The 21,026-nt window shown below is 52.2% G+C and overlaps 2 protein-coding genes across 5 annotated transcripts in view; both read left to right on the forward strand.

Moving 5' to 3' along the window:
• P2RY6 (pyrimidinergic receptor P2Y6) overlaps positions 1–15,343 on the forward strand; it is a 38,879-nt gene extending 23,536 nt beyond the window's left edge. For 2 of the 4 annotated variants that reach the window (XM_029914801.1, XM_029914802.1), the window contains exons 2-3: positions 8,233–8,297; positions 10,427–15,343. In XM_029914801.1, coding sequence (XP_029770661.1) covers positions 8,284–8,297; positions 10,427–11,447 — 1,035 coding nt within the window. In that variant the 5' untranslated portion in view covers positions 8,233–8,283 and the 3' untranslated portion in view covers positions 11,448–15,343. Of the gene's footprint in view, positions 1–2,478; positions 2,605–8,232; positions 8,298–9,271; positions 9,334–10,426 lie in introns of those variants that run through there. The other 2 variants (XM_029914804.1, XM_029914803.1) reach the window with 2 other exon arrangements.
• Positions 15,344–20,781: 5,438 nt separating this feature from the next.
• ARHGEF17 (Rho guanine nucleotide exchange factor 17) overlaps positions 20,782–21,026 on the forward strand; it is a 57,103-nt gene continuing 56,858 nt past the window's right edge. The window contains 1 exon segment of the mRNA XM_029957721.1: positions 20,782–21,026. This exon segment is cut by the window's right edge and continues 1 nt beyond it. Coding sequence (XP_029813581.1) covers positions 20,929–21,026 — 98 coding nt within the window. The 5' untranslated portion in view covers positions 20,782–20,928.

Below are 21,026 nucleotides of genomic sequence, written 5' to 3' on the forward strand. Positions count from 1 at the left end.
ATTTCCAGCTTTCCACACTCCTGCCCAGGCGCTACTGAAATAACATAGTGGTTACTCCAGGAGCTTTTGGAGGAGGGGCTTCCCTCATGGGAAATGAATTGGGGGGCTTCCCTGGCAGCCCCCGTTAGCATCAGGCTTGACCTGACAGTCCCCTAGTCCTGCAGTCTCCTGACCTGCCCCCCTGCTGGTAGACTTCAGGTTCATGGCCAGTTCCAGCCTCCCCTGAAAGGATGTTAGGGTTCTGGGGCTGACCTTGTGAACATGGGATGTGAAAAGAGGAGAGACATGTGGAGGGAGAAGTACAGGTCTATAGGCAGAACTCCTGATTTTAAGTGACAGAATCCTAGGTCAAATGGACTGAGGCAAAAAGAGAATTTATCAGTTCATGCTGTCAAAAAGTCCAATGGAAGATAAAGCTTCACATGTAGCTGGAACCAGGTGCTCAGTGTTGTTCTCAGGAACCTGTGTGTTCCCATTTCTCAGCTCTGCCAGCTTTTGGCTTTATTTTGCACAGTCTCCTTCTTGGTGATAGTATCATCAGTGCATAGGACAGTTTCTGGCATAGAGTTCACCTGGCCCTAGAAGCTCCAGGCTCACTTCCTACCAGCTTTGCAAACCCAGTGGAAAATCTGCCTCCATCCCAGTGTTCTGGCAAAATCTCCAAAATTGACTCTGAGGCACCTAATGAAGGTCACCCATCCACCCCTGAGTCAGTTATGGGGCCTGAGGAGCCCCCTATTCTCTCATTGGCAGGTCGCAGGTCCACCATCCCTAGATTGTCAAGACTTGAAGAGGGGAAGGGGGATCCCCCACAGGAAAAACAATGAGGCCATCACCATGAGAGGAGGTCTGGGAATTGTGTGAAAGGAATTGCAGAGGAGAATAATGACTGCCTCCAGGATGGGCCAGATAGCTGGACCTGGGCCATCTCTTCTGCAGAGGACTGGAGCCTGGTTATCTGGGAGGGTGGGTGGGTCTTGAAGTCACCAAGAGAGGCTGTCAGCCAGCTGCACTCCTTGCAGGTAAACAGCAGGTTCTTGCTTGAAGGGGAATCCAAGTGGCACAACTCTGCGGGGAGATTTTAAAAAGGAGGAGGGATAGCCTGGGGGTCCAGGCAAAGAACAGAGACCCTCTCACACTAGCTTCAGGGAAGAGGGTGTATTGGGAGGTGCTGGGATCTTCCAGGGCCCTGGTGGGAGGTGTGGCAGCCCATGGGCGTTGACTTGGAGAGCTGGTGCTGTGGACTTTACCTCTGTCAGGGGCTGCCCCATCCAGTTCCCCAGTCCCAAGACTGCCCTGTGCCTGCTCAGCCCTGTGCCTGCCTAGGCCACCATGGTCTCTGACCTCTTCAATCACATTCCTGAGGGACAACCTCTTGCTGAGTTCACCAAGCCTCAGCTTCCTCATGTGTAAAGTGGTGTAGAAAATGTGAAGGGTAAATGGGCTGTGGCAGTTTGCACAGTGATGGTGCCGAGTCAGTGCCCAATAAACACATCTGTCTGGATTGTGGTGGGGATGACATGTGCTCACTGAGGGGCCTGGCACATAGTAGTGGTGCAGGAGATGCAAGTTCCTTCTTTGCTCAGCTGGTAGAGGCCAGAGAGACTAAGGGAAGCAGCCTCAACTCCCAAATTCCCTGAAGCTTCCCCTTCCTTGCACTGAATATGGCTGTTTCAGTTCCAGCTTTAATTCTTGTTAAGTAGGAGGTGAGAAGGGGAAGTAAAAAAGAGAAGAGAAATCAAATTTCCTGCCTTCCCTGTGCCCTTATCCTACCAGATTTGCCTGCTTTTGCAGCCAGTTCTGATACCACGGGTAGGACCAAAACTCTGCCCATAATGGCAGGTGCTGCCTCCTGGCCTCTGTCCTCTGGATGCCTGGCATCAGGAACCTGGCCTTGGGCTGCCTTGAGGCAGGCTCCAAGGGGCACTCCTGTTTTCGGCTGGGTGGTGCTGGGTTAGGGCTGGATTGGTGACTGTGGCAGAACACATAATGACCCTGTGAGGCAGGCGTCATGACCAGCCCTGCTTATCACGTGGAGACTCAGGCTCAGAGAGAGTAGGTGGCTCGCTCCGGGTCACACAGTGAGTTGGTGATGGATCCCAGTCTGTCTGACTCCTCAGGGGAAGGAAACTGGGTCTTGACCCCTGTCATCCTGTGCCCTTGCTGCTATACTCACAAGCCAGGGGCCAAGCAAGGGGCTTTCCAGGCCTTGTTTCCCAGAAGGCAAGCAGGCCAAGGTTGGGAGGCCTCTTCCCACATCCAGCCTGGTCTGGGCTGGTTCCTGGCTGGCTGGCAGGTGGTGACTCAGGCTTCCAGCTCCTGCCCCTGGCCTCCTCATCCTTTCTTGGAGAAGTCCTTGGAGAGGGAACGGGGAGGGAACTGCAGAGTCACCTAAAGGGTTATCTGGAGACCATAGGATCCAAGCAACCCAAAGAGCTTCAACGCTTGCCAGTTCTTCCTTCCATCTGTCCTGAATCGCTTCTGCTGCAGGCACAGACCAACCCCATGTGCCGTCTGAACTGACCGAAGGAAGCTGGCAGAGGTTGTCCCCGCCATGGAGTGAGGGACTTCAGCGTTTCGGCCAAGGGCATACCTGGAACGGAGGTGGGTGGTGGGCGCCTGGTGTTGCGACAACACTCCCAGGGCCTCTGCCTCAGACCACCAGGCCCTGTCCCCCTGCCAATGTCACCACCAGCTCCTGTGACCCAGACTGACCAGGAGGGGCTCTGAGAACACGGCTTGAGCTGATCTGGGACTAACAAACAGGAGAAAGGCTGGGGAGTGTGTCAGGAGAAACCGAGGCTGAGAACCCAGTCCTGAGGTGGCTCAGTGCCAGCCCCAGACAGGTGGCCCTGGCTGTGTGCAGATGTGCCACATAGCCCCCACCCAGGGTGGCAGTCAGGCTTGAGACTGGCCTTCCTGGGCAGTCTGCTGGCACCATCTCATGGCCAGAAGCCCTCAGTGCAGGGAAGACAATCCTCTGGGAATTTCCTGGCTTGAACATCTAAGCATGGGTTTCAGAGGAACCATTGATAAGGGGTCTGTAAAGTTAGAAAGACAGTATTGAAATGTCACCTGGCTGGGACACCTTGGGAAACTCGCTGACTTATGCTGAGTCTTACTTCTTTCATCTGTAAAAGGGAGAGAATACTCCCTACCACCATCTGCCCAGAGCTGCAGATAAAACATCTGGCAGCAGGCAGACTATTAGAAAATGACACCAGGTGGTGAGGAACCAGAAATTAGTGCACACCGCCACAGGCTCAAGGAGCCCAAATTGGGGGCATTTAGGCTGGGCCTGGAATTGATTCATTCAACTAACAAATGTCCATACTGTGTGCCAGGGCACCTCACTTGCATGGTTTCATTGATTTCTTACAACAGCCTATGTGGCTGGTACCAGTAATCATTCTCATTTTACAGACGTGAAAACTACAGGAAGGATAAGTAAGGCTTATTTGGAGAAAGTGAGGAGGAAAGCATCCCGGGCAGAGGAAATAGCACAGACATACGCCTCAGGGCTGGAAAGCCTGGTGGGGAAGGGCTGAGGCTGGACTTAGGAGCCCTGGCAGGCTCGGGAGCAGGGCAGGGGCACTTGGGCTCTGCCTTAGAGGTTTTAAATGGGCCACCCCCCTCAGGCCTCCAACTGGGCCCCTCTTCACACAGCTCATCCCACGCTACCCTGTGCTTCATTTCTCCCATGGGACAGGCTTGTTCCCTACCTGCTTGCCTCCTGCCTAGGGTGCTCTCTTCACTCTTCGTGTGGCCAAGTCCTCCTGGCCCTTTAAGTCCCAGCAACAGACATGCCTTCTCCAGGAGCCATTCCAGGTCACTCCCTCCCATGACCCATGAGACCTGAGCTCTCCTTCCAGGGCCCCACCCAGATAGCAGGAACTCGGATGCAGCCCTTACTCTGGGGCTGACACCCCCAGGAAGCCCTCAGAGCTGCTCCCATTCTTGGGACAGACACTGTGGTGGGAGTGACCACTGGAGGTTGTCTTAGGAACCCAGCAAAGCACTGATTTCTGGGCTGAAGGCCAGGCCTTCTTGCCCTCCTGGGCTCCAGCACCACTAAAACCAGACCAGGAGGTCCACACTTTCGGCCAGCACAAGTAACCTCTTACCACAGCCCTAAATAAACAGTAGGTGCTCAATACTTTCATGACTGACCAAGTGTTTATCAGCAGTTCAAACTTTAATTTTCCTCAGTTTGACCCAAAGTGTTGGGACCAACTCAGTTCCTCAATCCCCCTGCCTTTAAAATGAGTTTGGGTGTGAGGTCAGTGCTTACACCTTCCAGGGTAAAAAGGGCCCTCCCTCTCTCTGGCAGTTCATCCTCACAACATGCTGGTGGCCAGTATGACTGCGTTCTACCAAGGAGGCTCAGAGAGAGGAAGGGGCTTGTGAGTAGGGGCCAAAGTAGAACAAGAACCAGGGCCTCAAGCACCCAAGGCAGTATTCTTTCCCTGCATGACCTTGTCCCCCTCTAGTTACCTCCGCTGCTCCCTGTCAAAGCCCACTTCCTCCAAGTCCCCCCCACAAATGCTGCCTCTGCTACTGGAACAATGAGAAGCCACCTCACCTCCTCTGGTCCATCCTAACAGCTCTGAGTCTTGGTTTGGGAGTAAGGAGGGGCTGGAAGAGGGCTTGGCCCCGGCAGGGAGAATCTCACCCAGGTGAGTTCTCAGGGGCATCACCTCTGTCCCCACAACCCACACCTGTCACTCCCAGTGGGCTCTGGACCTGCCATGCAGATGGAGACAGTGCCTGAGAAGTGGAGGTGTGTGGGAGGATCTGAGGAGCTACAGTAGGTGTTCAATAAATGGTTTTAGAGGGAAGGAAGGAGGGAGAAAGTGGCCAAATAAGGGAGCGCATAAGTAGGTTGCCATGTAGAGGGGTGGACAGGTCAGTGAGTAAGCTATTGAATGAATGGAGAAGGGAGGGATGGATAGGGGAGTGACGGGAAGATGACTCTGGGTGTCACAGCTATTGGGGGAGCCGAAAGCTCTTTAATCACCAAAATGTCCATCTGACAGTGAGAAGACAGAGCTGAGGAGAAAGGAAACTGCTGGGTCTGTGGGGCTGGCCTTCGCCCAGCAGCCACTGGTTCTCCCCGACCTCTCTTTCTACCCCCTCATCACCCTCTTCCTTCTGCTGGGTGGGAAGGGTTCCAGGAAGGAGACCCTTTCTCCGCCTCTTTGCTCCTGGAGGCTCAGTTTCCGCCAGGCCTTGGTGTTGGAGGTGGTAGGGAGGGGGTGGCCCCCGCAGGGGCTATTTCAGTCAGAGACAGCCCTGCCAGGAAACAGAGGAAGCCGCCTGCCCCCTTGGAGGTGTTTCAGGCTGGGCCGAGGGCAGGAGAGTGGAGAGTCTCATGTCTGGCCTCCCCTCGCGCCAATGCATTTGAGGCCACCAAGGTGCTTCAGGGACAGGAGGCTGCATGTGAGTGTTGGTGCTATGGGCCAGTGTGAGGTGGGCATGGGGACTGGACACAAGGAACTGTGGCTTAGGGTAGGCAGGCTGGGCCCTGCACTAACCTAAAGGAGGGCCACCGTGTTGGGGGGACCCAAAGAAGGGACTCCACCCAGCTGGAGGACCAGAAAGGAAGAGGCAAGATTGGATCTGCCGCTGGATGGGCACTTAGGGTTTTGACAAGCAGACATCCAGTGAATGGCGCTTTGTGTGGAGGGAACAGCAAAGATGGGGAGGCCCGAGAGGAAGTCTAGATCTCTGGCTGTGGATAGTTGTGTGGTGGTCTGGTTGTCTCCGGAACAGCGTGGCAGGAGAGGAAGCGGCAGAGTGGAGCAACCAGAGGTGCCTTGGATAAGGTTGGAGGGCTCAGCAGGGAGCTTGAATGTCAGGAGTTTGAGCTTGTCTTCGAAGGGCAGAGGAATGCAGGGAAGGGTGTAGTCAGATCTACTTGCTAGAAACCCCCCACACACACCCCCGCCCCGCCACCAGAGGCAGTATGGCCGGAGCCCAGGAAGGCACTGGGGCCTGAGCTGGCCCAGGGCTCAGGGCCCAAGAGCCAATGACATCTTTGGGAGCTGGAGGGAGACTGTTAGCTGCTGCCGGGAGGCAGGGGCCAAGAGAGCCCTCCATTGGGACTAGCTCATGCCCTTTGTAGTTCATCAGAGGGTAGAGTGTATGAGGGAGCCAGCCTGCCAGCCATGCCTGCCTTTCTTGGAGCAGACCTGAAGCTTTACTCTGGATCTCCTTGTGCAGCTTCTGCCTCCTTCCAAGAGGACCAGTCTTACCAGGGAGTGGAGAGCAGAAAATATCAGGAGCCTCCAGTCACCTGAGGCGAGGGCTTTCCCTCGGGTGGTGTCTGAGGACAATAGGCCTCCCCAAAGAGAGTTCAGAGCAACAGCACTGTTCCTTCTACCCACTTCTTCCTCCTCACCATGACCCTGTCCTAGCAGGCTGCTCTCCTCTCAAGCCCTGCCTGCTCTACCTGCCTCCCCATCTGGGGACACCCACAGAGATGCTCACAGCCCTCTTCACACGGGAATTCCTCCTCAACCACCTGGATCATGCTCCATCCTTCATCCTCTTCTAAAAAGTCTCTTCTATCCTGTGGCTCACACTGGTCTCCCCATTCAGACTAGCATATGTATATGTATGTGTACGTATACATGTATGTATATAAATAATGTCTATATCTCTATCTATTTATCTACATCGGCAACTATATACTATGCCCCCATGCATCCAGCAGACAGTAAGTATGCATTAAATGCCTGGCAGATGAAAATAGGAAAATGAATGCATAAGGGAAAGAATAGCCTGAACAAATGAATGAAGAGATGGGTAAATGAACTCTCTCTTGCCTGTACTAATCCTGGCTTCCTGGCTACAATGGGGGTCCTGCTGTGCTTCTTCTTGTGGCTTCCCCCATGCCTAACTGGCTAGCTGGGCACCCAGCACTCCCTAGTACCTGGGCTGAAGCCCCACAAAGAATTTTACTTTTTTTTTTTAAATTTTTTTTTTAATGCTTTTTTAAATTTATTTTTGAGAGACAGAGAGAGACAGCTAGAGCAGGGGAGGTCAGAGAGAGAGGGAGATACAGAATCTGAAGCGGGCTCCAGGCTCTGAGCTAGCTGTCAGCACAGAGCCCGACGCGGGACTCGAACCCATGAACCGTGAGATCTGACCTGAGCCGAAGCCGGACGCTTAACCGACTGAGCCACCCAGGTGCCCCAAGAATTTTACTTTTTAAAAAAATTTTTTAATGTTTTTTAAAAATTTATTTTTGAGAGAGATAGACAGCGTGAGCAGGGGAGGGTCAGAGAGAGAGGGAGACACGGAATCTGAAGACAGGCTCCAGGCTCTGAGCTAGCTGTCAGCACAGAACTCAACGCAGGGCCCAGACCCATGAACCATGAGATTATGACCTGAGCTGAAGCCAGACGCTCAACCGACTGAGCCACCCAGGTGCCCCAGAATTTTTCATAATAAAAGATAATACGGCATGTGGATACAGACTAGAGAAGCCAAACCTTTTGTATTTGCCCAGACTCTAAAAAAGATATTTTCATCAGAATCAAATTTTAAGTTGGTAGAAATTGGTTTGGGTAGTTATATTTTGCTCTAACATAACTTTAAAAAATCTCATAACTTGGGGAACCTGGATGGCTCAGTCTGTTAAGCATATGACTCTAGATTTCAGCTCAGGTCATAATCTCGAAGTTTGTAGGATTGAGACCCATGTTGGGCTCTGCGCTGACAGTTCAGAGCCTGCTTGGGATTCTCTCTCTCTCTCTCTCTCTCTCTCTCTCTCTCTCTCTCTTTCTGCCCCTCCCCTGCTCATGCTCAATCTCTCTTTGTCCCCTCCCCTGCTCTCTCTCTGTCTCTCAAAATTTTTAAAATAAGAATAATAATTTAAAAAAATTAAAATCTCATAGTTTGACTTAGCAGGTATATGTATATTCACATCAAGAACAGCTAACCCTTGTGCCAGGCACTGATCTTCATGACAACTCTATGAGGCAGGTACTCTACTACCCCATTTTACAGATGGGGAAACCAAGGCCCAGAAGTTCAGTAATGAGCCTAAGGCCCCATGGCTCACATGTAGTAGAGCTGGGATTTGAACTGGGGCATCTGGCCTCAACTGTCTATCACCCTCTATGTATATTTATAGGACTTCATATTTTTTCCTTAGCTTCAGTTTTTCCACCTATAAATAGGGAGGGGGATGATTGGACTTACTATCTCAAAGGCTTTCTCTTACAGGTCCATTAGATTTAAGTTGCGAGTTCTCTCTGGGCACCAGTAAATGTGGACATGCCAGTTGGGAGGTAAGTATCAAAAAGCCACACTTACCTCACCAGGGAACCCTGTAAGATGCTTGTGTTCCCCAAAATCTAGCCTGAAGGGATGAATGGAGGCATTAGATATAGGATACAACAGCATGGTATGGCATTTATTGACCACCTATTGTATATCAGGCCTATGACATATTGTACTGATAAGAACATAGACCCAGAAAAGGCAAGTGACATGATTTAGGTTGAACGGCATAGAAGTAGGGGAGCCAGGATTTGAATGAGGCTTGCCTAGCTCTGAAGTTGGGCTTATAACCTCCACATTCCATATCCATGGGCGATGCTAAGTTGCCTCCTCTTAATCAGGTGGTTGGGTTCTGGTTCTAAATCACTGAGGGAAGGTTGAGCTGTCACTGCCTCTGGCTGTGCCTGCATTTTCCTTTCTAGAAAAAGCAAGCAGTAGAGGCGCCTGGATATCTCAACCAGTGGAGCACATGACTCTTGGTCTTGGGGATGTGGGTTTGAGCCCCACTTTAGGCAAAGAGATTACTTAAAAATAAAATGTTTTTTAAAAATAGGCAGTGGAGAAACCTAACATAGGGTCTTAGGGAGGGGAAGGGGGAAAGAGAGTTGGGGAGAGAGAGGGACACAAAACATGAGAGACTATTGAATACTGAAAACGAACCAAGGGCTGAAGGTGGAAGGGGAGGCGGGAAGGAGGTGATCGTCATGGAGGGGGGCACTTGTGGGGAGAAGCACTGGGTGTTATATGGAAATCAATTTGACAATAAACTATTATAAAAATAAATAAATAAATAAACCAAAAAAAATAGGCAGTGGACCTCAGCCATTTGCTCATTTGCCTTCAGGAAAGCTGTTTTCACTCTAGCCACCAGAGGGTGCTGTGGCCCAGTGGCTCTGCCAGACAAGCATTTGCAGCCTCAAGTCAAGTGGAAGGAGGCTTAGGGGAGGGAACTCCTGAATCACCTCCTTCCCTCATTTTACAGATAAGAAGATTGCAGCCAAAAGAAGGACCATGGCTTTGGAAGGTGGAGTGCAGGCTGAGGAGGTGGGCACTGTCCTTCATCAGTTCAGTGTGTAGATATTCTGTTCATGTTGATTAATTAGAGTTACCAGGGCCTTCTCTGCCCTGGACCCCAGACTGGGCTCTCAGACACAGAAGGGCATGAGACCTGGCACTTCTCTTCAGGAGGTTCTTGGTCTGTGTAGGAGAGAAAGACAGGCATGTTCAGCATAACCATAATCTCCAAACTCCAAAAAGCCTAGATGATTTAGTACCTCAAATCTCACGATATTCTGAGAGATGGCATATCATGCCTGCATTTTTCAGATGGGAAAATTGAGACTCAGAAAAGGTATATCACTAGCCCAAAGTCATATGGCTAGTAAGTAGCACAGGTGGGATTCAAACTAAAGGCTGTGTGGGGTACCTTGCTGGCTCAGTCAGAAGAGCACGTGACTCTTGATCTTGGAGCTGTGAGTTCGAGCCCCTGTTGGGTGTAGAGATTACTTAAATAAATAAAACTTTTTAAAAAAAGATTTAAAACAGACCAAAAAAAAAAAAAACCCAAAAAACAAGCTAAAGTCTGTCAATCTCCACTTAATTTTTTTTAATTTTTTAATGTTTTATTTATTTTTGATACAGAGAGAGACAGAGCATGAGAGGGGGAGGGTCAGAGAGAGAAGGAGACACAGAATCGGAAGCAGGCTCCAGGCTCTGAGCTAGCTGTCAGCACAGGGCCTGACGCGGGGCTCGAACCCACGAACCCACGAACCCACGAACCCACGAACGTGAGATCTGACCTGAGCTGAAGTCGGAGACTTAACCGACTGAGCCACCCAGGCGCCCCTGTCAATCCCCACTTAAAGAGGAGACATTTGACTAGGATTTCGAAGGCTAAATAGAAGTTCATCAAGAAGGTTAGTGGGAAATGAATATTATAGAAAGTGAATTGGATTTTTCCCAAGTTTGAGCTTTATCACATTCCAGGTTTCCTTAAAGTGAAGTAAAGTGTGCAGTTTCTGTGGGTTAGTGAGTATCAGATATGGTTCAGGTGGAGATCAGGGCCCAGAGAGGGACAGGGGGCCTATTGGACGGTCAGTGAGTGTGGTTACTGACAGGTTTTTTGTTGCTTCCCCAGCCTCTCTGGATGTAGGAAGCATAATCGGGCAGCCATGGAGTGGGACAATGGGACAGGCCAGGCCCTGGGCTCACCGCCCACCACCTGCGTCTACCAAGAGAACTTCAAGAGACTGCTCCTGCCGCCTGTGTACTCAGTGGTGCTGGCGGCCGGCCTGCCACTGAACACCTGTGTCATTGCCCAGATTTGCACATCCCGCCGGGCCCTGACACGCACAGCCGTGTACACCCTGAACCTGGCGCTGGCTGACCTGCTCTATGCCTGCTCCCTGCCTCTGCTCATCTACAACTATGCCCAAGGTGACCACTGGCCCTTTGGCGACCTCACCTGCCGCCTGGTCCGCTTCCTTTTTTATGCCAACCTACACGGCAGCATCCTCTTCCTCACCTGCATCAGTTTCCAGCGCTATTTGGGCATCTGCCACCCACTGGCCCCCTGGCACAAGCGTGGGGGCCGCCGCACTGCCTGGGTGGTGTGTGGGGCTGTGTGGCTGGCTGTGATGACCCAGTGTCTGCCCACAGCCCTCTTTGCTGCCACAGGCATCCAGCGTAACCGCACCGTCTGCTACGACCTGAGCCCACCTGCCCTGGCCACCCACTATATGCCCTATGGCATGGCTCTCACAGTCATCGGCTTTCTGCTGCCCTTTGCTGCCCTGCTGGCCTGCTACTGCCGCCTGGCCTATCGTCTGTGCCGCCAGGACGGCCCAGCGGGGCCAGTGGCCCGGGAACGGCGTGGCAAGGCAGCCCGCATGGCTGTGGTGGTGGCAGCCGCCTTTGCCATCAGCTTCCTGCCCTTCCATGTCACCAAGACAGCCTACCTGGCAGTGCGCTCTACACCAGGTGTCTCCTGCCGTGTGCTGGAGGCCTTTGCGGCTGCCTACAAAGTCACACGGCCCTTTGCCAGTGCCAACAGCGTGCTGGATCCCATTCTCTTCTACTTCACTCAGAAGAAGTTCCGCCAGCGGCCACACGCGCTGCTGCAGAAACTCACAGCCAAGTGGCACCGACAGGGTCACTGAGTCCACTGGGGAAAGACACCTGGGGCCAGGGCACCAGAAGCCCCACCAACCCCGAACCATGCAGAGAATTAGAGCTTAGCTCAGCTGGGCATGGAGTGAGGTTCCCTCGCAGACTCCAAAATCTCACCAACAACTATTTATTGAACTCTTTCTCTGGACCAGGCTGTGTGGGCACAGAGACAAGCTTGGACCTGGCTCTCTAGAAGGTCCTGGTCAGCTCTGGAGAGGCAGGGAAGCCATTCTAAGCTGCTCACAAAAATGTAGAGTGACATGCACTGTAATTGAGGAGTCTGGTATATGTTTTGGAGTCACCAATAAAGGGAGTGAGGGAAGATGGGAGGCAGAAGTGAGGGCTGGAAAGGAGCATTTGAGTTGGATTTTGAGGGATGAATATGAGCGTTCTGGAGGTATGTGATGTTCCCTTCATTCAGCAAACCTTTACCTACACCCTGTACTTGGGCCCGGGTTGATTCTGGGGCCCCAGGAGAACCGGTCCCAGCTCTGCCCCATATAAGCTCCCAACTATTATATATGCAGACATTTGACAAAGTGATGTCAAGGCTGTGACAGAGGGAAGTATGGCTGGGGAGAAGGGGCGAACAAAGGATCCCATGATGCAGTCTGAGGAGTCAGGAAAGATCTCGCAGGGTGGGGATGGGCGGCATCTGAACCAGAGGTTGAAGGCTGAGTGGCAGGTCAGCAAACAGAAGTGGGGAGCATGTTCACACAGCCCGGGACGGCGGCCTGTGCTAGACTCTGCCCTGGGGCAGATGGGTAGAGAGAGGGGTGTGGGGCAGGCATATGGCCTCCCTTGTGTGAAAGTTGAGAAAACAAAAGCTGTCCCGTGGCCACCCTCCAGGCTGTGGGGGCTCAGCAGAGGGAGGAATCAGGGAGTGCTTCTTCAAAGAGGTGGAGCTTAATCCCAGGAGGAATCCAAAAGGCAGAGAGAAGGAGGCTGCTCCTGATGGAAGGCACTGTATGCATAAAACCCAGAGGCAGAGATGCATTGAATCTGGCTGTAAATCAATAGTGAGTTTCAGTTAAGTCCAAGAGGGGATGGAGTGGGTGGGGCCACCTACCTCTTCACATGGGCCTCTTTCAGCCTCGGGGTATCCTGGGTGGCTGAGGACCCCCAAGTAAGGGGAAATAGCCCTTCAACATTCCTTCATTCTAGAAGAAGTCAACAACTGGAAGAGACTCAGTGCCACACCAGGGCTACCAGGAGGCTGTGACGTGGAGGTGCAGAGGTCCTGTGGCCAGTCTCAGGACAGACTGTCCATGGGTTCTGCTCCTGCCCTCTCACCTCCATCTTTCTGGTCTGTGGATTCCTGGGAGGCTGCTGGAGGCCATGTCACAGGGGCACCTCAGACACAGACCCTGAGCCTTCCAAAGCTTTGGAAAGGCATCTTCACTGAAGGTCTCTGAGGAGGCAGTGAAGGGATTCTACCACATAAGACCTCTTTACCTGCTCTCCCCACCTGAGGCCCCACCCGCACAGCTCCTCACCCCTCTCGGCTCCTTTTCCTCATATCTCCACCGCCCTCCCCCCCAACGTCACTTCTCCTCCATTACTTATTCCCTCCTCCCAGGTCCCAGCTTTCCACCTGTAGAACAATCTTGCCTGCCCTTGGCTGCTGGTATACCACCCAGACCCTGTGCCCGAATCAGCCTTTACAAAGAGTCTACCTTCTTAGAAGATAGAGGGGAGAGGGCAGGGCATAGGAACAGGGCAGGGAGGGGAAGGACTGTGTAGCTTACTCAGCATTTTTCTTTGAGCCATGTCTAATCTCCAAGGCTATTGGGGGATGGGGGCGTTCAGGGAAGGGTTCTGCAGAAGTTAAACTCCATAGTAATGTTGGAAGTGTGCTTGCAGCTGGCTGAGGAAGTGGGAGAACCAGGCCCAAACCGTCTTGGGAACCCATCAAAAGTGCTCTTGCCGAAGAGACTGTTGATAGTTTGGACAGAAGGGACTTTGATTCTTTGGGTCACAGGGAGGAGATGTGAGGAAACGTCAGAAGATGTATATTCAATGCAATGCGATGCGATATCCTGCTGAGGAGTACAGATGATGCGAGTCTGAGATGAGACTCTTCAGTCGCCTGTCATGGGGGAGGCGGGGAGTAGGAGCGCGGCCGGCGGGGGGCCTCTGCCCGTAGTGTCAGGCGAGCCCTGCAGAGAGGCCCAGATGACTGTCCTAGCAGACTGCCAGGGATGGTGACCGTTTGGTTACCTTTCTAAGAGTGGAAATTATGGGCCATAGGTAAATTCCATGCCCAGCTTCCCTTCGCAAGGCAGAATAGCATAAAGGGCAGCCACTCCAGAGCCAGGTCACCTGAGCGTGTACCTTGGCTCTACCACTTCCTAGCTATGCTACTCCGGGCAAGTTATTTAGCCTCTTTGTACTGTAATTTCCCAAGCTATACGATGGGAATGGTGATGCTATCTGTCTTGTAAAGTGGTTGTAAGAACTAATATGTGCAAAGCACTTAGAATAATGCCAGAACGTAGTAAGTGTGCAATGAGTGTAACTATTGTAATGATTTTGCCTTTTGGGCACATAAGTTCCTCCAGTGTCTCTCCCTAGGAATTTGCCTAGGACGTTTCTAAACAAGGGGCTTTGAGCAGGGGATTTCTCCTTTTCCTTCACCTGGGTAAGCAGCTGGTCTTTTAAGGAAAAAAACTTTTTCAGAACAAGGGCCATAATCATGAACCCCATCGACTCCTATAAGAAGGAAAACCCATTTATTAATGCCAGTATCAGAGACTCCAAGTGCCATTTGGGGAGCTTGAATTTCTCCCTTCTTTCTCCCTCCTTTTGTCCCCACCCCCCACTCTCTCCCTCACTTTAACCCAGAGCACACCCAGTGACAGGGGCTTCAGCTGGGGGTGTCTGCTCACTGGGGCAGAGACAGAGGAGACATAGACCACGGTGTGGAGGTAGAGTGTGGTGAGGGGCAGGTGGAGCATGTGGGTCCACAAGGGTCCGAGTTGATTCTCTGGGCTTGAGGAGGATTTCCTGTGGGTGGAGCAGTGCAGCTGGGGCTTGCAGGATGGCCGTAATCAGACTGAAGAAGAGAGGGCAAGTGTGTTTCTGGTGCAGGGAACAGCACAGCCCAAGGCATAGAGGCTGTTGGAGGAAGGATGGGAAGAGATTAGCCTGGAGAGTTGGCAGGGCTAGAGAGTAAAAGGCTCGGTGCCAGCCCAGGGAAGCACTGAGGGCCACAACAATGACAGCAGTGGCCATTTGCTGGGCTCTGCAGGTCCTAGGCACATGCAGCGTGCTGTCCATACGTTTTCTCATTTAACTCTTACAATACCTCCAATTACAGGTGGGGCTACTGAGGCCCGGATGTGGGAATTGACCTGTGAAGGTCACACAGTCTTTCTCTAACCCAGATACTGGATGCCCCCCTTGCCTTACTCACCCTGTCTCCCTTCCCTTTCCTTATATTACCTGCCTTCCAAGTGCCTGCCTGCCTCAGCCAGTGCCAGTAAACTGGGGACCCCCTAGGAAGTTGTGACAGACAGCTAAGTGCCAACTGCAGTATCAACTCTCTTTTAGTTGGGCGCAAGTTCTCCTCGGATGAAGACTTCAGTTCCCAGCCTTACTTGCATCTAGGTATGGCCAGGTACCTTAATCCTAGGCAATGGGATATAAAAAAAAAAAAGTACCCTAAGGCGGTTTAATACAGGAAGGGGATGATGTCTTTAAAAGATAGGCAGCATCTGTCCTTTGTCTCCCCTCCCTTCTTGCTGCTTACAATGGGGACATCACAGCTGACGTACCATCTTAGACCATGAGAAACAGCTTGGGTTTCTGACCATTCCAGTTTGGGGCCACCTAAATTTGGACTTTTGCACAAGAGAAATAAATGTCTATCTTTTTTAAGCCACTAGTTCTTCGGACCTTTGTTACCTACAGCCAAAACAAATCCCTTTACTTAAGTTCTGTACTGAGATGATGGACCTAGAGGGAGGCCAGGCAGTGTCCGGGACTGGGGTGGGGGCCAGAGGCTAGCTTGGTAATAAGACCTCAACCTCGGTGGGAGCTAGGACTAAACAGGGTCTGGAGATACCCGGGAAGGCTTCTTAGAGAATTGCAAAGCTTGGGGAGTGGTCATGGTGCTTTTGGCTTGAGGTTGAGGGGGTAGATGAGTTTTCTGAGGGAGAGAGTAAGCAGGGAGGGCCTGGAAAGAACCCTGGGAATTTCATTAGGGGGCTGGGTAGGAGGAGGAGCCAGAGAAGTGAAAGGTCAAAGCCTAGGGGTTTCTGAATGGTGGTGGCAGTGGAGTTGGATGAATGAGGGAGTAGAAGGAGGGAAGGAAGAGGAGGTGATGGGTGGAGAAGAAAAGAGAGAAGAAGGTTCCTAGGGAGGCAAGGTGCAGGGAAGGCACTTCCAAGACAGGAGACCTGTGTGTTGGCTGTTGTAGGTTGAGGACAGGGGCAGGGCCAAAGATGGAGGAGCCAGAGGATCAAGAACCAGGGCTTGTCCTTTCTAATTTGAAAAAGCCCAGAGGCACTGGATCTGTCCTAGCAATAGGTGCAACTTGTTCCTCCCTCCCTCATTCATTCGTTCAGCACACATTCTCTATGCTCCTCCAAGATGGCAATGGGAACACAGAGGTAGCTCTGACCCAGACCCTACCCTCAGAAAGAACCTGGGGGTGACAGTAGGGGTGCAGACAAGGAAACAGATAGTTCATCCAGTAAACAACATTTATTGAGCACCTACTATGCGCCAGACATCATGCTGAGGTCCCTGCCCTGAGAGCTCCTAGTCTGTTGGAAGAGAATGGCATTAATGAAATAAACATATACCCTGGATCATTATAGCTGGGCAGGAGAGCTCAGAAGAACATAAAGAGGGCTAGGGCACAAGGAAGGCCCCACTGGGGAGACTATAAGGTCATGCAATGGTCAGGAGCTGAGAGATGATGGGGACCAGGGGCTCTGTGAATCAGCTTAAGGGCCAGAGATTTCTTAGCTGAGGCCCAATGGTCTCAGAAGGTATTAGCTCAGTGTAAGAGGGCTGTTATTGACTCTGTGACTCTGAACAAGTCCATTCACTTCTCTAAGTTTCTGTTTCCTTATCTTTAAAACAATGATAATACTACCAGCCCTCCCTAAGCCACCACGGGTATTCAGCATGGAAAAGTTAGATCAGAATTTTCATAAAGTACAAAAAAAGTATAATAACCCAATAGAAGAGGCACAAACATGCATTTCACATAAAAGGAAACACAGATGATAAAATAAAAACACAGAGAGATATCCGATCCTAGCTTGACAACGCCTCCTGGATGTTGAATAGTCACATGGCCTGTTACCCTGAGCTCTCCTGCGCATGTGCACCTGGAGTCGTGCACAATGTTCAGAGCAGCGCTTTTTGCAAGAGCAAACACCTGGAAACACTCAAATGTCCGTCCATGAGACAGCAGATGAATACACGGTGCTATATTCACACAGTGGAATATTACATGCAGCTAGAATGCACCACATCCATGTGTGACAGTACAGATAAACCTAAGCAGTATACTATTAAGTACAAAGAAATCTCAAAAAACTACACAGAGCAAGATGCCCTTTTGTAACAACTAAAATGAAGATGTACACTTTGAAGGAATACACAGATGCAACAAAACTCTCCAAAAAGGAAAGCAAAGGAATGCTGAACACAGGCTGCAATGGTTATTATCCTGGGTGGTACTGCAAAAGGAGAATGGGTGGTAGGAAACCTATATAATGAGATGCAGGACATTGTCAAGGTCCTAGTTGTTTTGTTTTGTGGCGGGAGCCAATTAAAGAAGTGGTGAGAATGTGTCATGAACAAAAGGTTATAAATAATCCAGTTCTGTCCACTTGAGGTCTAATTATACAGGAAAGGGGACAATCTCAGGTCATTTCTAATTGACTTGGGAAGGGAGTCAGGAGTAGATTCCCCTTAAGACAGTTCCTTCCTGGAGGTCATTGTTTCTTCTTTTTCTTTTCTTTTCTTTCTTTTTTTTAATGTTTATTTTTGCGGTGGGGGGAGAAGGAGAAAGGAGAGGGGCAGACAGAGGATCAAAAGCAGGTTCCACAGTGATAGCAGAGAGCCCAATACAGGACTTGAACCCAAGAACAGTGAGATCATGGCCTGAGCCTAAGCCGGATGCTTGACCAACTGAGCCACCCAGGTGGGCCCTGGAGGTCATTGCTTCTTGAAGTCCTATCACTCCTATTCTTTCTCCCTCTTAAGTAACCAAGGCCCATTATTGGCCATGACTGTGACTATCACAGCCTTCCTATTGATTTCTTCAAGAGTTTTATAGCCTTGATCTTGCTGGGGCACCATGACTCATCGGTAGATGGGTTAATGTTTTCACTCTCCTTTCATAGGTGAGGGGCCTGAGGCGCAGAGGAAGAGAGTGACCTGCTGAGGGCCATCTGGCACCTTTGTGAGGGTGCCTGCATTGGGCCCAGCTCTAGACTCCCAGAAGTGTTCCCCTCTCCACCCTGGTGCCAGTGTTCCCAGCCACCTCCTAGATGAGTCTTTGAAGGGCTAAACACACTCAGGCTTCCTCTGTACCTGGAAGATGACTTTGTCTCATCATGAATCAGAAGGTACTGAGGCTCGGAGCACTTGTGAGGTGCTGGCGGCAGCCAGGCCACTCTGATTGGGTTAGTGTGTCATAGCTGGAGGCTCAGGCTAGATCCTTAAACACCCTCACTCCTCACCAAGGGGATTCCCGAACCAAAGGCCCCAGTCACCCAACCTCAAGGCCAAGCTGTAGGATGCTGAGGTGACCTGAGTCTCTGCATCTCTCCATCAGTTTGCCCATCTGTGATATGGGAATAAAAACTTCTATTCCAGAAGTGATGTGAAGAAAAAACATAATAGGATGTGAAAAAGTTTGGCAAAGTACAAATTTCAGATGGTAGGGATCATTGTTACTGGAGGAGAGCAGTGCCTGTCAGGATGAGGGTTCCCCGCTCCACCATAACAAAACTTCTCCCCAAAGAGTAGAAAAATATTCCAGAGGAAACAAGAATTTGACTTCAAATAAAGTCGGAGAGGTACCCTTGGGGAAATCTAGACCTACTCCTCACTTTTCAGATGAGGCAGCTGAGGCTCAGAGTAGCGTAAGGATATATCCAAGGTCACACAGCAAGGCAAGGGTAGAGAGACACTGGGCCAGGCAGGATTGTCTTCCTTGCCATCAATTCTCCAGTAAAGGAGAGATGTCCTTTTGAGGCAGAGCTGAGACAAGGTTAAAGTGAGGGACTTACAGGAGGCTAGTCGCAACTCAAAGAGGAAGAACTTTCTCCGTACAGAGGTTTCCCACAACCCAGTCAATCCCTGAGTGTCTGCCATCCTGCCCTATTCCCATCCCTGCTCCTCTCATCTGGGCCACGGCCTCCTGCTCCCAGGGCCTGCCAGCCTAATCAGACCCAGCCACAGTCCTCTGGGGCTGAGTGGAGCATGAGTCAGACCAGACTCTCCTCTATTCCCCGGGGCAGGTGAGCCCAGGCCCAAGAAGGAGGAGGAGACTGGTGAGGGCTCAAGGAGAGAGAACCCTCTTCTTTAACAGGGATCTGGGACTGGTGAAGACTGGAGGAGCATGGCATTTAAAGCTCCTCAAATCTGAATTTAAGTCATACCAGGTGCTGCCATTTCCTGACGTTGACAGTGGTCAAAATTACATCTCCTTCATGACCCACAGAGACAAAATATTTTCTACCTCCAAGGTGGTTCAAGGATTTAATAAAATGAATGAAATAATATTACCCATACATCCAAGGCACTCCATAAATTCCCATTTGTTCGTTCAAATGTTGAGGAGCTTCCCTGCATTTAAGCTGGATCCTGAGGATGAATAGGACACAGCAAAAGCAGGCCGGGGTAGGGAAGGCCCCAGTACAATGGGAAAGTTGCCAGACAGGGGCAGAGGTGGAAGGGGAGCTCAAGGGTTGGATCAGCTTGAAGCAGGAGAGGGGACTCACACCTTGGGTTAGGAGGATGGAGGGCCACAGGTAGCCGTGTTGGTAGGTAAGGGCGTTTCCGTTGAAGCTCCTTTTGAGTGTGAGGCCGAAGGAACTTTGGGAAGGGATTAGGTTTGAAACGGCTGAAGGGATTAGGAAACAACTGAAAAGAAGTAAAGGAAATGAAGTCTTCCAAACCCTCCCCTTTTTGGTGATGGGTACTGCTTTACCTGTCCTGGATTCTATGGAAGTGGGAGAATCCGGCCGGTAGAGGGCGTAAGAGCCACGTATCACGGAGCTTAGGAGTAGGGGGCCGGGCACAGGGTGGAGCTACGAGGAGAGGGGCCTCAGGGATGGCGGGGGCAGGTGGAGGGGCGTGCCTAGGGTGGGCAGCTGGAAACGTGAGGGCGGGTGGGGGCGTGGCCACAAAGGGTGGGGCACCTGGAGAGGCTTGGGCGGGTCAGAGCTGGACACACCGCAGAGGTAAGAGGGGCGGGGCGTTTGGGTGCACGGGAGGCTGGACGGGCTCTCTGGGAGAGCGGGATTCAAAGAGAAGGGCCGGGTAGGGGCGTGTCCTGGGCGGGGTGAAGAGGTGGGGCGGGGAGTGGCTAGCGCCCAAGTCGCCTGTGGCTCCTACTGCTCCCCCTGGCGGCGAGTCCCGCCCCCTTCCTGCTGGAAGAGTGTTTCTGGGTGTACCTGAATTTTGGTGTGTACCAGTTTATGGGTCGGAGGTTGCCATATTGGGGTTTCTTTGGGCAGATGTTACCACACAAAAGCGTCTTAACCGCAGTGGGTGCGCAGCCCCCGCTGTATGTCAGCCGAACTGACCACACTGAAAGTTTTCGTGTGCCGCAGCCAGTGCTTGGCGGAGTAGCTCGGGCCGCTGGGTTTCAGAGTGGCTCCTCTTAGAGGGTTACTTCGGTCAGCAAGTGCTCAAGCAGTCTTGTTTCTCCTTCGGCTCCTCCCCGATTCCCTCCCACCCAACTCCCGATTCCCAGCCTCGCGCACTACCGGAGCCCACCCCCTCTTTTGGGCGCGAGGCCCCGCCTCCCGCCCCCAGTCCTCCGCCACAAAGTTTATTTGCAACAAAAGGGAGCGAGGAGCTAGCAGCCAAGAGGGAGGGAGCGGGAGACGGAGCGGGAGCGCGAGGGGAGGCAGGCAGGCCGGCTGGCGAGCAAGGAGCCGAGGAGCAAAGCACTGGGATCCTGCCCGGACCCGGCCGGGCCGCGAATGCTCCGAATCGCACGGGCCGAAGAGGGGGCCGGTCCTGGGGGTCGGCGCTGAGGCGGGAGGGACGGCGCTGGATGGAGCAGATGCCGCCGGCGGCCTCAGAAACTTGAGCCGCAGCAGATAAACCTCTGCTTGGGTGTCTGCGCCCTCTCCCCGCAAACCCCCCTCACACTACTGCTGCAGAACCCAGGCCTTCGGACCCCGGCTGCTGCGCTTCTTTCACGGCGAGGGCGTAGGGGGGGGTTGGCCACGGCTCCCCGAGGCCAGCCCCCCCAGAGTGAGTGCTGCCGCCATGGCGGACGGGGCGCCCCGGCCCCCGCTCTATCGCAGCGTCTCGTTCAAGCTGCTCGAACGCTGGAGCGGCGGGCCCGGGCCGAGGGAGGAGGCCAC

Source organism: Suricata suricatta, chromosome 11 (assembly GCF_006229205.1).
Source record: "Suricata suricatta isolate VVHF042 chromosome 11, meerkat_22Aug2017_6uvM2_HiC, whole genome shotgun sequence".
In the NCBI taxonomy this organism is placed as follows: Eukaryota; Metazoa; Chordata; class Mammalia; order Carnivora; family Herpestidae; genus Suricata; species Suricata suricatta.